Below are 15,564 nucleotides of genomic sequence, written 5' to 3' on the forward strand. Positions count from 1 at the left end.
CCAAAGTGCTGCGATTACAGGCGTGAGTCAATGCGCCCGACCTGGTTCTGTTTTGTTTGAGACAGAGTCTTGCTCTGATGCCCAGACTGGGGTGCAGTGGTGCCGACAACAGCTCACTGCAACCTCACCCTCCTGGGCCCAGGCGATCCTCCTGCCTCAGCCTCCAGAGTAGCCGGGACCAGAGGCTCATGCTACCATGCCTGGCCAACTTTTAAAAAACGTATTTGTAGAGACGGGGTCTCCCTCTGTTGCCCAGACTGACCTTGAACTACCATGCGATCCTCCCACCTTCCAAATTACTGGGATTACAGGCATGAGCCATCGCACCTGGGCCCCATGTTGTTTTTTAGTAGAACTGCTTCCTAAAGAAAACCATTCCTTGATCATGGCTGTAATCCCAGTAATTTGGAATCCCTGTCAGAATTGTGTGCACTCTATAAATCTTTGGTTGTGGTAGTCCTGTTTTCCTAATAACTTTGTTAATGTGCTGTGAAAGACTGAAAATTTAAGTATGTAGTATATATGCTATTTAATTGCAAATTGTGGAAGTATGTAACAGTTTATCAACATGTAAGGATACTAGCACTTGATAGCTTTTTAATGAAAACTTGCCTCCAAATTTTAAGCTGGAAAGTCACTGGAGTAACTTTTAAAAATAATTACAATACATGGCTTTTTAGATTTTCAGTATAAATGTGAAGAATTGTGTACTGATCCTTAACACAACCAACAAAATCTCAATTATCAAAAAATAAATGATGAAAGACTGGATACTTCCCCCTAAGATCAGGAATAAGACCAAAATGCCCACTCTCGCTTCTATTAAACATTGAACTATAGGTTCCAGCCAGGGCAATTAGGCAAGAAAAAGAAATAAAAGGCATTCAGGTAAGAAAGTATCAAAGGTTGAATTGTGTCCCCTAGAAAGATACGTCAAAGTCTTAATCCCAAATAATGTGAACATGACATTATTTAAAAATAGGGTATTTATAGATATAATCAAATTTAGATGAAGTCATATTGGATCAGAGTTGGTCCTAATCCAATATGACTGGGGTCCTTTCCTTATAAGACGAGAGGATACACATACAGAAAGGGAAAATGCCATGTGGTAATGGAGGCAGAGGGTGGAAGTATGCTGCTGCACGCTGGGAAATGTTAAGGAAAGCTGGCTACCACCAGAAGGCAGGGGAAAGGCATGGGATGGTTCTTCCTCAGAGCCTCCAGAAGGAACCAACATTGGTGATACCTTGATTTTAGACTTCTAGACTCTAAAGCTGTGAGAGAATAAATTTGTTTTGTTTCGTTTTGTTTTTCTCATCTCCATAAGTGCCTGGAGAATGTTTTGTGGGTAAAAGCTACCAACTTTGTAGTTCAAAGAGTACCCGACTTAAATTTTTTTATTTTAGGCCGGGCACGGTGGCTCACACCTGTAATCTCAGCATTTTGGGAGGCCAAGGTGGGAAGATCACCTGAGGTCAGAAGTTCGAGACCAGCCTGACCAACATGGTGAAACCTCATCTCTACTACAAATACAAAAATTAGCTGGGTGTGGTGTCGGGCGCTTGTAATCCCAGCTACTCTGGAGGCTGAGGCAGGAGAATCACTTGAAACTGGGAGGCGGAGGGTGTAGTGAGTCTCCAAGATGGCACCACTGCACTCCAGCCTGGGCAACAGAGTGAGACTCTGTCTTTTAAAAAAAAAATATATATATACACACACACACACACACACACACACACACACACACACATAGTTACTTTATGATAGATTTATCAGGATGTAATCTCCTCATAAGTTGAGGAGCATCTGTACTTTGTTACAGTGATCCTAGGAAACTAATACAGAAAGAAGTAAAACTATCTTTATTTGCAGATGACATGATTTGACATATAGAAAATCCTAAGAAATCTACCAAAGAAGTTGCAGGATATAAAGCTAATATACAAAAATAATTTTTATTTCTACACACTTGCAACGAACAATCCAAAAACGAAACTAAGAAAACAATCCCAGGCTGGGCACAGCGGTTTACGCCTGTAATCCCAGCAATTTGGGAGGCCGGGGCGGGCGGATCACCTGAGATCAGGAGTTTGAGACCAGCCTGACCAACATGGAGAAACCCCATCTCTACTAAAAATACAAAATTAGCAGGGTGTGGTGGCATATGCCTGTAATCCCAGCTACTTGGGAGGCTGTGGCAGGAGAATCGCTTGAACCAGGGAGGCAGAGGTTGTGGAGAGCCAAGATGGCACCACTGCACTCCAGCCTGGGCAACAAGAGGGAAACTCCGTCTCCAAAAAAACCCAAAGAAAACAATCCCATTCACAATAGTGACAAAAATAACATACTTGGAAATAAATTTAACAAACAAGTGCAAACTTTATATGCTAAAAACTACAAAACATTGTTGAAAGTAAAAGATCTAAATCAGCCAAGTGTGGTGGCTCACACATGTGAGTACTTTGGAAGGCCAAAGCAAGCAAATCACTTGAGGCCAGGGAACTAGTCTGGCTAATATAGTGAAACCCCATTTCTAATAAAAATACAAAAAAATAGTTGGGTGTAGTGGCACATGCCTGTGATCTCAGCTACTCAGGAGGCTGAGGCAAGAATTGCTTGAACCCAGGAGGTCGAGGTTACAGTGAGCCAAGATTGCACCACTGCATTCCAGCCTGGATGACAGAGCAAGACTCTGTCTTAAAATTAAAAATTAAAAAAAAAAAAAAGTAAAGAAGATTTAAATAAATGGGAAAAGATCTCATATTCCTGGACCAAGAATCTCGACACTGTTAAGATTGCATTACCCCTTAAACTGATCTCCAGATGCAATGCAATCCCACTAAGATTCCTAGCTGACCTCTTTGCAGAAACTGACAAGTTGATTTTAAAATTCATATGGGGCAAAATTCATATGGGTCCAAGGATAGTGGCTCATGTCTGAAATTTCAGCACTTAGGGAAGCTGAGATGGGAGAATCACTTGAGGCCAGGAGTCTGAAACCTGCCTGGGCAACACTGTGGGGCCCTGTCTGTACCAAAAAAAATGTAACATAATAAAAATAAAATACATATGGAATTGAAAGGGACCCACAATAGCCAAAACCATTCCAAAAAACAATAAAGTAAAACTCACACTTCCCAATTCAAAAACTTACTACAAAGCGGCCAGGCACAGTGGCTCATACCTGTAATCCCAGCACTTTGGGAGGCCGAGGCAGGCGGATCACAAGGTCAGGAGATCGAGACCATCCTGGCTAACACAGTGAAACCCCGTCTCTACTAAAAAAAGAAAAATACTAGCTGGGCATGGTGGTGGGCGCCTGTATCCCCAGCTACTTGGGATGCTGAGGCAGGAGAATGGCGTGAACCCAGGAGGCGGAGCTTGCAGTGAGCTGAGATCGCGCCACCTGGAGTGCATCCAGCCTGGGCGACAGACCAGACTCCGTCTCAACACCAAAAAAACAAACAAACAAAAAAACTTACTACAAAGTAACAGTGATCAATATAGCATCACTAGCATAAGAATAGACATATAGGCCGGGCGCGGTGGCTCAAGCCTGTAATCCCAGCACTTTGGGAGGCCGAGACGGGCGGATCACGGGGTCAGGAGATCGAGACCATCCTGGCTAACACGGTGAAACCCCGTCTCTACTAAAAATACAAAAAACTAGCCGGGCGAGGTGGTGGGCGCCTGTAGTCCCAGCTACTTGGGAGGCTGAGGCAGGAGAATGGTGTAAACCCGGGAGGCGGAGCTTGCAGTGAGCTGAGATCCGGCCACTGCACTCCAGCCTGGGAGACAGAGCCAGACTCCGTCTCAAAAAAAAAAAAAAAAAAAAAAAAAAAGAATAGACATATAGATCTATGCAACAGAATTCAGAATTCAGAAATAAACCCATACAGCTATGGTCAGCTGATTTTTGATAGGAGTGTCAAGACTACTCAATGGGGAAAGAACAGTCTTTTCGAATAAATGGTGATACGACAAATGGATAGCCACATGCAAAAGAAATAAGTTGGATAATGAGGTTATCCATGTACAAAAATTAACTCAACATGGATCAAAGACTTAAATGTAAAAGCAAATATCTCTTTTAGAAGAAAAATGGATAAATCTTCATGACCTTCGGTTTGACAAAGGACTCAGATCTGACAACAGAAGCATGAGCAACAAAAGAAAAAATAGATTAATTGAACATCAAAATTTAAAACTTTTTGCTTTAAAGGAAATCATCAAGAAAGTGAAAAGACAACCCACAGTAAGGGAGGAAATATTTGCAAATCATATACCTGATAAGGGACTTTTATCTAGAATATATAGAGTCCTTACAACTCAATAATAAAGAGACAAATAGCACAATAAAAGAAAAACGGACAAAATATTTGAACACACATTTCTCAAAGATGATACACAAATGGTCAATAGGAACATAAAATGTGCCTGACATCATTAGTCACCCAGGAAATACAAATCAAAACCACAATGAGACACCACTTCACACTCACTAGGACAGCTAGATCCAAAAAGTCAAGCCAGGCACAGTGGCTCATGCCTGTAATCCCAACCCTTTGGAAGGCTGAGGGAAAAGTATCACTTGAGGACAGGAGTATGAGACCAGCCTGAGTAACACAGCAAGACCCCACCTCTACCAAAAAAAAAAAAAAAAAAAAAAAAAAAAAAATTATTGGGCATAGTGGCACACACCTGTAGTCACAGCTACTTAGAATGCTGAGTGGAAAGGATCATTTACACTCAGAAGGTCAAGGCTGTAGTGTGCTACAATTGTGTTACTGCACTCTAGTTTGAGTGACAATGCAAGTCCATCTTAAAAGAAAAAAAAAAAAACAAAAAGTGAAATAACAAGTGCTGGCAAGGACATGGAAGAACAGAAACCCTCATAAACTGCTGGTGGGAATGTAAAATGGTATAGCTACTTTGGAAAACAGTGTGGCAGTTCCTCAAATGATGAAACACTGAGTTACCATATGACCCAGCAATTACATTTCTAGAAATGTACCCAAGAGAAATAAAAACATATATCTACACAAACACTTGTACGTGACTGTTTACAGCAGCATTATGTATAACAGACAAAAAATAAAAATAATCCAAATGTTCATGAACGGATGAATGGATAAACAAAATGTACCGTATCCATATGGAATATTATTAGGCTACAAAAAGTAAGGAAGTTATCACTACATGCTGCAACGTAGATGAACAGTAAAAATGTTACATTAAGTGAAAGAAGTCAGACACAAATGACCAGATTTTATAATTTCATGTCTAGGAAATGTCTAGAACAGTCAAATCTATAAAGACAAAAGACAAATTATTGGTTCCCTAGGCTGGGGAGGGTTGGGAGGAAATTAGTAGTGCCTGCTAATAAGGTTTCTTTTTGAGGTAATGAAAATGTCCTAAAATTGACTGTGATAATGTTTGCACAATACTAGAAATCACTTACTTGTGCACTTTAAATAATGGGTAAATCATTTGGTATGTGAATTATATGTCAATAAAGCTGTTTTTAAAAAGTTACAATTTCAGGCCTCCACTTGCAAAGGCAAATAAATATCAATAATGGAAGAGTGCCAAATAAAATGCAACAAAATATATTTTAACTTGTTTATACTTAGTATAAATTTAATGCAACTGAATGTTAATGTAAAAGTCTATGAGGATAGTAAGAGCTCTGCCCAAAAACAACAAAATCAATGCTTTCACTAGTTTTTACTATTCAGACTAACAGCCCCTTACAAAGAGAAATTAGCTAAGAAGTGTTTGTAAACCTAAAGCTATCAAAATGAACCGCCAGTCTTTTCAAAGTAAACAAATAATAAAAGGCCAAAACATATTAAAATGGATGCTTACAAATGATGATGCATTCAAATTTTCTTCTTGTTTCATTTCTTCAGTAGTCACATCTGTGTTAGGGAGCTCATGTTCAACAACAGCTATGCATCCTACATCTGGGACATTCACAGTTATTTCAAGCTGTCAAAATAAAGTTTTATTTCATTTTGGCATATTAAAAACAGCAAAACAAAACCTCATCTTCCACATCAATAAGTAAGATGAAATGCTAAAATAAAGAAATAATCCACATTCATACATAACTTAAAAAATGAAATGGAGTGGCCAGGCACAGTGGCTCACGCCTGTAATCCCAGTACTTTGGGAGGCCGAGGCGGGCGGATCACAAGGTCAGGAGATTGAGACCGTCCTGGCTAACATGGTGAAACGCCGTCTCTACTAAAAATACAAAAAATTAGCCGGGTATGGAGGTGGGCGCCTGTAGTCCCAGCTACTAGGGAGGCTGAGGCAGGAAAATGGCGTGAACCCAGGAGGCAGAGCTTGCAGTGAGCCAAGATCGCGCCACTGCACTCTAGCCTGGGAGACAGAGCAAGACTCTGACTCACAAAAAAAAAAAAAAATGAAATGGAGTAATTATTTTATTGACAGCAACTTTGCAAAAGTAAAACATTTAAATTTTTTGAAGGGGCTGTGACTATTACAACCAGTAAGCAAACTTTCTAAGACGCATCTTCTTAGTGCCTGGCATTTCATTTTCCATTTTCTTCACTTTCTCTTTACTTTCCCCTAATTTCTCTGTTCAGTCTGTTAACATTTAGAGAGTGTTCAGTCTGTTAACATTTATAGAGGGCTAGGGGTACGGGGATATAAAGTCAAATGAGACAAGTTTGGTCCCTATCCTCAGTGAACTCACAATCCAACAGAAAAGTAGACATGTAATCAACTAATTATATACTGACATAAATGCTATCTATAATGAGTTGAAAGCCTTTAAAAATATTTATCCAACCGGGCGCAGTGGCTCATGCCTGTAATCCCAGCACTTTAGGAGGCCGAGGCGGGTGGATCACCTGAGGTCAGGAGTTCAAGACCAGCCTGGCCAACACAGTGAAGCCCCATCTCCAATAAAAATACAAAAATTAGCCAGGCATGGTGGTGCCTGCCTGTAGTCCTAGCTACTGGGGAGGCTGAGGCAGGAGAATCACTTGAACCCAGGAGGTGGAGGCTGCAGTGAGCTGAGATTGTGCTGCTGCACCCCAGCCCGGGCAACAGAGTAACACTTAGTTCTCAAAAATAAATAAATATATAAATAAAATATTTATCATACCACTGCCCCCACCCCAACTCCCTTCCTCCAAAACCCCAAAGCCTGCATGATTCTTGATACCCAGGGCAACAGCCATGTAAAATAAGAAGTTCACTCACATTTACTCTCCATTTCTGAGTCCTATTACTTAAAGAGCCCTGTAATCTGAGCACTAAAAAAGTATTTACCTACTAGAATATATACAATACAGTCTGGTTCTTATTATCTTTTTCGTTTTTCTTTTGTTATTCTGAGGCAGGGTCTCACTCATGTCACCCCAGCTGTGGTGGTGCGATGAGAGCCACTACACCCGGGCCTATTCTCTTATTAACAGAAAAAAGAGTATAAAATATTGTATGGCTGAGTAGAAACTGTGAGTAAAGAGTCAAGTCTGAGAATCTGCCTTCATAACATATGTTATTTTTTTTTTTTTGAGACTAGGTCTCACTCTATCGCCCAAGCTGGGATGCAGCGGCACTATCAGGGCTCACTACAGCCTCAACCTCTCAGGCTCAAGCAATCCTCCTGCCTCAGCCCCCCAAGTAGCTGGGACTACAGGCATGTGCCACTATGCCTAGCTAATTTTTGTATTTTTTGTAAAGATGAGGTTTCACCGTGTTGCCTAGGCTGGTCTCAAACTCCTGCACTCAAGTGATCTGCCCACCTTGGCTTCCCAAAGTGCTGGGACTGTGGGCATGAGCCCCTGTGCCCCGACTTATCTGTTATAATTACATTTGTATGTACCACATCTGTTTCCTCAGATACAAAATTTAGAGAAAAATCTTTGACAATATCTGATAGGACTGGAATGAACTACAAAATTCAAGTGAGCACAGGGGTACATGCCTGTAGTTCTAGCTACTCAGAGGTTGAGGTGGGAGGGGCGCTTGAGCCCAGGAGTTTGAGGCCAGCCTGGACAATACCGCAAGATCTTGTCTCTAAAAAAATGAATTTAAAAACAATAGGCCGGGCACGGTAGCTCACGCCTGTAATCCCAGCATTTGGGAGGCTGAGGCGGGCAGATTGCTTGAGCTCAGGAGTTTGAGACCAAGCCTAGGCAACATGGTGAAACCCCGTCTCTACTGAAAATACAAAAAAAAAAAAAATTAGCCGGGTGTGGTGGTATGCACCTGTAGTCCCAGCTACTCAGGTGGCGAGGTGGGACGATTGCTTGAGCCTGGGAGGTGGAGGTTGTAGCAAGCTGAAATCATGCCACTGCACTTCAGCCTGGGCAATGGAATGAGATCCTGTCTCAAAAAAAAATAAAAATAAAGAAAAGAAAAGAAAAATAAGTAAATAAATACAACAAAAAATGTTAAAGTTCAGGTGATTTGAGAAGAAAAAATTCTTAAAGAGTTGGGACTGGATGGGAAAAGGGAATATTCTATAAAGTAAAAGTTGGTTTTTTAAGCATCATACAGTTTCGTTATTTTAAAAAAGACTTGTAATTCACGTAACAAATAATTCACCCACTTAAGGTGAATAATGCAACATATTTTGGGATATTCATAGATATGTGCAATCATTATCACATTCAAATGTGGAACATTTTCATCACTTCAAAAATAAACCTTATACCCATTAGCTATCTCTCCCTTAACCTACCTCTCTTCCCTATCTCCCAATCCCTAAGTGACTACTAATCTACTTTCTGTCTCTGTGGATTTCCTTATTTTGGACATTTCATATGAATGGAATCACATAGTATGTGATACTTTGTAACTAGTTTCTTTCCCTTGGCAGAAGGTTCCCAAAATTCATCCATGTTGTGACACATATCAACACTTTATATCCCTTTAGGGCTGAAAAAAATGTTCCATTGTGTTTCAATGCTTTTGTTTCCTCCTGTTGTCCAGGCTACAATGCAGTGGCATGATTGCAGCTCACTGTAACCTCAAACTCCTGGACTCCAGCAATCCTCCCCACTCAGCCTTCTGAGTAGCTGGGATTATAAATATGCACCAACACACCTCGCTAATTTATTGATTGAATGCAGATACAGGGTCTTGCTATGTTGTATAGGCTGGTCTTGAACTTCTGGCCTCAACTGATCCTCCCATCACTGGGATTATAGACGTGAGCCACCAACGCCTGGCCTTTCAATGCTTTTTCTTTTTCTTTTTTTTTTTTTTTAAGACAGAGTTTCACTCTTTCGCCCAGGCTGGAGTGCAGTGGTCCTATCTTGTCTCACCACAACCTTTGCCTTCTAGTTTCAAGCGATTCTCCTGCCTCAGCCTCCCGAGTAGCTGGGATTACGGGCGCCCACCACCACGCCTGGCTAATTTTTGTATTTTTAGTAAAGATGGGGTTTCACCATGTTGGCCAGGCTGGTCTCGAACTCCTGGCCTCGTGATCCGCCCACCTCAACCTCCCAAAGTGCTAGGATTACAGGCGTGAGCCACCGTGCCCAGCCTCAATGCTTTTTAAAGAAAATTTTTTCTAACATATGCATTTTTTCTAACATATATATTTCCTTGTTTAGTAGGCTGGCCACAAGGAATAGAATTTAAGGAAAGCCTTGTTCAATTATTATGATTACTGCTATTTAAAAAGATAGCCTGTATTAATTCAGGGATACAGTCTGGAATCCAATTTTCAGAAGTTAATTACTGATCATAGTTTCACTAGCAACTTGGCTTCACTTAAAGAAAGAAAAATGCAAAATAGATAGCTAAATGAACTCTCATGCAGCATTAACCAGATGTCTTTCCACAAAATTACCCTTCCTTCTGCATTTTCTTGTTTCACATAATGCTTACATTCACTATCTTTACTTTGAATTGTAAGAAACAACCTCATTTTGCATCATTTAAATTAGCTTCAACCATTTTATTAGTTCATTTACTCTAAAACATTTACCAGTTTATTATTAACACTGAATAAAAGTAGGTTTTGACTTCCCTTCATATATGACTTTACAATTTCAGATAATCTGTTAATTCTTAATGGAATTACATTAACATTTAAAGCTTACTTTAATTATCTTAAACATTACTTGAATTGTTTAATGTTTCTTACTGCTTCTTTTATTGTTGCCACTATCTTAGTTAACTCTGATTCATTTCAAATGACTCAGAAACTATCATGAATGCTTACCCAAAACTGACTCAGGTAAGCTCCTCAGTAAGCCAAAGAAGTGACTGAAAATTGAGGCAGAACAGAAAACTCTGAAGTTACAAAGTTGGAATGGCAGACTAAGAGGCAAAAGTGTAAGGAAGCTAAATACGTTCAATATGTTCCTCTAGTTCACAACCCTTAGGATGGTTACCATCAAAAGTTACAACATAGCTACTACTGGTACGCTGTTGATAGGGAGGTAAAAAGATATAACCCTATGAAAAACAGTATAAAGGTTGCTTGAAAAGTTAAGTATAGAATTAACATACGATTCAGGCCGGATGCAGTGGCTCACACCTGTAATCCCAGCACTTTGGGAGGCCCAGGCAGGTGGATCATTTGAGGTCAGGAGTTTGAGACCAGCCTGGCCAATACGGTGAAACCCCACCTCTACTAAAAATACAAAAAAATTAGCTGGATGTGGTGGCAGGCGCTGTAATCCCAGCTACTTGGGAGGCTGAGGCAGGAGAATTGCTTGAACCTGGGAGATGGAGGTTACAGCGAGCCAAGATCGCGCCATGGTACTCTACTCCAGTCTAGGTGACAGAGACTCCATCTCCAAAAAAAAAAAAAGAAGAATTAACATACAACCCAGCAATTCCACTTCTGGGTATATCCCCCAAAAAGTAAAAGCAGAGATTCAAAGAGGTATTTATACAACTATGTTCATACCAGCATTATTTCTAACAGCCAAAAGGTGGAAGCAACCCAAGTGTCCATTGATGATAAAGGAATAAACAAAATGTGATACATGCACACAATGTAATATTATTCAACCTTGAAAATGAACACTCTGACATAAGCCACAACATATATGAACTAAGAAAACACTATGCTAAATGAAATAAAATGGTCACACAAAAAAGTACTGTATGATTCCATTTATACGAGGAGTCAAATTACAGAGCCAAGATGTAAAAAAGTGGTTGCCAAAAGGTTAGGGGGAGGAATGGAGAGTTATTGTTTAATGGGTATAGAATTTCAGTTTTAACAAAATAAAAAGAGTTTGCCAGGGGTGCAAGGCAGACCTGGGAGTGACCAGGCCAGACAGGACAGGGATAGGGCTCGAGGGACAGGTATTGAGTGTTTGTATCTTGTATCTTGGTTTTTTGCCAGGCTAGGGGACAACCACTCATTGCAGGATGTCTTAATCATCTTAAAAAAGAACGCAGTAGCTCATGCCTGTGATCCCAACACTTTGGGAGGCTGAGCTCAGGAGTTTGAGACCAGACTGGGCAATGTAGCGAAACCCCATCTCTAAATTAATTAATTTTAAAAAAGAGTTCAGTGGATGGATGGTAGTGATGGTAGCATGACAACATGTACATGTGAAAGTTCTTAATGCCATTGAACCATACACTTAAAAATGAGTAAGATGGCTGGTCACGGTGGCTCACGCCTGTAACCCCAGCACTTTGGGAGGCCAAGGCTGGTGGACTGCTTGAGTTCAAGAGTTCAAGACCACCCTGGTCAACATGGTAAAACCCTGTCCCTACCAAAAATACAAACATTAGTCAGGCGTGGTGTTGCACACCTGTTAGTCTCAGCTACAGGAGGCTGAGGCAGGAGAATCACTTAAACCTGGGAGGTAGAGGTTGCAGTGAGCCGAGATCCCACCACTGCACTCCAGCTTGGGTGACAGAGTGAGATCCTGTCTCAAAAAAAAAAAAAAACAGAGAGAGAGAGATAGTAAATTTTAGGTTACATGTATTTTAGCACTTTTTAAATTTTTATTTATTTATTTATTTTTGAGATGGAGCCTCACTCTGTTGCCCAGGCTGGAGTGCAGTGGCGCAATCTTGGCTTACTGCAACCTTCGTCTCCCAGGGTTCATGTAATTCTCCTGTCTCAGCTTCCCCAGTAGCTGGGACTACAGGCACCTGTCACCACGCCTAGCTAATTTTTGTATTTTAGTAGAGACAGGGTTTCACCTTGTTGGTCAGGCTAGTCTCAAACTCCAGACTTCAGGTGATCCATCCAACTTGGCCTCCCAAAGTGCTGGGATTACAGGTGTGAGCCACCACGCCTGGCCCAATTTTTTTTAAAAAAGAAAACAAGTAAGTCCCCTCTAGCTTCTCTATCAACCAGAAAACACCTGCCAAAATGTTTGAAAGATTAATCAGAAAGTAGACTAAGCAGCTTCTATGCACACATGTAAGCAGATTTCTCTCATTGTTGTTACACTGACTCCCTTGCTGGGCCTGGGCCATAGGGGCTGAGCAATCACAAAAGGTTATACAAAGCCCCAAATTATATTTGGTAGAGGTTATTTAGAGAAAGAACTCTTCAAATCCTAATAATCACTAAGAGAAGAAATAATGTCCCCTAAAAGAAACAAGAGGTAAAAACCAAGTAAGATAAAGTACCAAGGATTAAAAAAAAAACAAAACCAAACCTCTTCCATTGTTTCCTCTATCTGAGCAGAAACAGGTTCAGGAGATCTGAGACCAACAGGTACAAATACTGGAGCTTTGTTTACTTCTTCAGGAGCAAGATGACAGCTTTCTTCTTCATAGTCAGACTCAAAATCATCAGCATCATCTTCTTCTTCCTGGGAAGCCCGAAGAGTCACCAGCATGGCCTTGGAAGCTCTAGGTTCCTTCTTAGAGGTCTTACCCCGAACTCGTTTTGATCCACGACCTCTGGTGACATTTGGTTTGATCTTTCTGTGACTTTTCCTTTCACTACGATTTCTCTCATACTCAGATGCAGAAGAGATAGTTGTTTTCCCATCCAGAGCAATTTTAGAGTAATTTGATTCTTTTAACGGTTGTGGACAGCTAGACGTTTAATCAAAACAACAAGGTCATATGCATGCAAGGATAATTTCAATGAAAACCAAACTTTTAGAGTGAAATTCCGGTTCCAGTCATTAAAATGAAAATGCCCACCACCCATTCCTTGAAAATCTTAGGCTGTGAAAATAAAAAAGGAATTAACTACTAGTTTCTCATTCAGAGTTAATTCTTAGTTATTTACCTACAAATTTTTCATAGTAAGTTTTTAATTCTGGGCCATTCTTTCCTGTAATAAGAAAGTGAAGATAAAATAAACATAAAACTGATAATTATTAGAAGAAAAACGGATAAAAGACACAGAACCGGCTGGGAGCAGTAGCTCACCCCTGTAATCCCAGCACTTTGGAAGGACGAGGCAGGTAGATCACTTGAGGTCAGGAGTTCAAGACCAGCCTGGCCAACATGGTGAAACCCGATCTCTACTAAAAATACAAAAATTAGCTGGGCGTGGTGGTGCCCACCTGCAATCCCAGCTACTCGGGAGGCTGAGGTAGGAGAATTACTTGTACCTGGGAGGTGGAGGTTGCAGTGAGTCAAGATCACGCAATTGTACTCCAGCCTGCGCGAGAAGAAAGAAATTGTCTCAAAAAAAAAAAAAAAAAAAAAAAAACACCAAAAAAGAAAAAAAAAACACACACACAGTACCAATAAATACAGAATATGAGATCAAAAGGTGGTATTCGTTTATCCTACTGGGTAAACAGATAGGCTAAAAGAAAAAGAAGGCAGCAGAAATCCACTAGAGCAGTGCTGGTTTCTAGAACTTAAGTTTCTTTCCATTTTCTTTGAAAACTATAGAAGTAAGGTATTCTTCATTTTGTTTGTGACTCCATTTGAATGAGCACCTTAATTACTTAGCTTAATTACTACTCTTTGGTCACGTTTCTACCCATGTCTAAAAGACTCAACACCCAAAAAATTTCGTTCTACCAGTAAGTTAAGGTAAAAGTTAAGTGATTTTTATTTCCTATTGTGAAACATTTTGTTAAATAAAATATTACCTTGTTAGTTTATTGAGATATTGCTCTTCAACAACTGAAGATAGTGAATTATCTCCTACAGTTTCCTCTCCAACCCTTCTTGATGGTCCAGCTTCTTCTAATTCAGCATTTATTTTTGCCAAAGCAGACTCGTTGGAACCTACACAATCTTTTCTCGCTGAAACCTCCATAGATGTCAAAAGCTCAGCTTTTTCCTTAGATTTAAGAAGAAATTAAATAGTTATTACTACAGAAACAATCTCTATGTTAGTTTGGTTTGTTAGTTTGGCCTAAATCTCCAAGTTTACACATATATACAAGCAATTGGTTGCTCATCTTTTATAACACTAGAAAGTCACTTTTCATGAAAATGGTTACAGTATGGAAGTCAAAACTATATTTTACTCATGCTCTTCATGATCTTGACAAAATATACCTCATTGAGAAAATTGTTTTTTTTTTTTTTTTGCACAAACTTACTTTTAGAAGGAGCTGGGTGTTGGAAGCTCCTTTCTGCAGCAAATGATCTTCTGGCTTGCCTTCCTTGCTCTGATCTGTTGTGCCTTTTTCTAAAATTGGTTCCTCTTTCTTACTGTGTGCTCTTCCCAAATTTGGCTTAGCCTTTTGGAATTTCCTTCTTGTCATTTGTGCTGAACTAGGAACATACAGTTTATTTTCATGTCTAGAATGAAGTATGAATCATGTTGAAGAACAAAAATCAGAATTTCTTGTTGATATAACAGCTGTTACATCAAACAATTTTGGATACAAATCAATTCTATGTTCAAAGGATTATAAATAAATTGGCAACAAAATCAAGCATGTAAAATGAAACCACACATTGCTGATATGAAAGGAAAAACTTACAAAGCTTTTGTAGGTTCCATTTTCTATATAGCCTGAAGAAGTTTTACAATAATATTAATCTTTTTAAACTTTCATTTATTCATTCTATTATGTGATTTCATGCTATTTTAATTTTCAGAGAAATCACAAGATCAGAAAAAAAATGCAAGTAGCTGAAGATGGATTTCATAATGGCACTTTAAACAAATGCTTTCAATTGGACCCCCAAAGCATGAACAAATATGTGACAGTTATAACCAATTTGATCCTTCTAGTTCTAAAGTAGGCTTGAAGAGTAGAGTCTATTCTCCTACCATATGCCTGAAATCTCACTAAAAAGGGTTTACTGACAACCAATGTCATAAGCCTGTCAATATAATCCATTTGTATCTGCCAAATCAGAAAAAGACAATGTTTTTAGCATTCAAGAGAGTAGCCACAGCTCCCAGAGTAACCTAAATAGCTATCTAATGGTTTCCTGGAAAATATTTTAGCCACTGGCAAGGATCTGAATTAGGAAGCTTAAAAACTAATATAGGAATAGACCAATAGCAGCCTCTGAAATTGAGGCAACAATTAATAGCCTACCCACCAAAAAAAGCCCAGGACCAGATGGATTCACAGCTGAATTCTACCAGAGGTACAAGGAGGAGCTGGTACCATTCCTTCTGAAACTATTCCAATCAATAGAAAAAGAGGGAAT

At 39.8% G+C, this 15,564-nt stretch overlaps 1 protein-coding gene across 1 annotated transcript in view; it reads right to left on the minus strand.

Moving 5' to 3' along the window:
• BDP1 (B double prime 1, subunit of RNA polymerase III transcription initiation factor IIIB) overlaps positions 1–15,564 on the minus strand; it is a 117,162-nt gene that overhangs the window by 31,160 nt on the left and 70,438 nt on the right. Inside the window, exons 24-27 of the mRNA XM_026454425.1 lie at positions 14,496–14,697; positions 14,037–14,230; positions 12,633–13,017; positions 5,872–5,994 (exon numbers count right to left, since the gene is read on the minus strand). Of these exons, the coding sequence (XP_026310210.1) occupies positions 5,872–5,994; positions 12,633–13,017; positions 14,037–14,230; positions 14,496–14,697 (904 nt within the window). The remainder of the gene's footprint in view (positions 1–5,871; positions 5,995–12,632; positions 13,018–14,036; positions 14,231–14,495; positions 14,698–15,564) is intronic.

This window comes from Piliocolobus tephrosceles, chromosome 4 (genome assembly GCF_002776525.5).
Source record: "Piliocolobus tephrosceles isolate RC106 chromosome 4, ASM277652v3, whole genome shotgun sequence".
Classification (NCBI taxonomy): Eukaryota; Metazoa; Chordata; class Mammalia; order Primates; family Cercopithecidae; genus Piliocolobus; species Piliocolobus tephrosceles.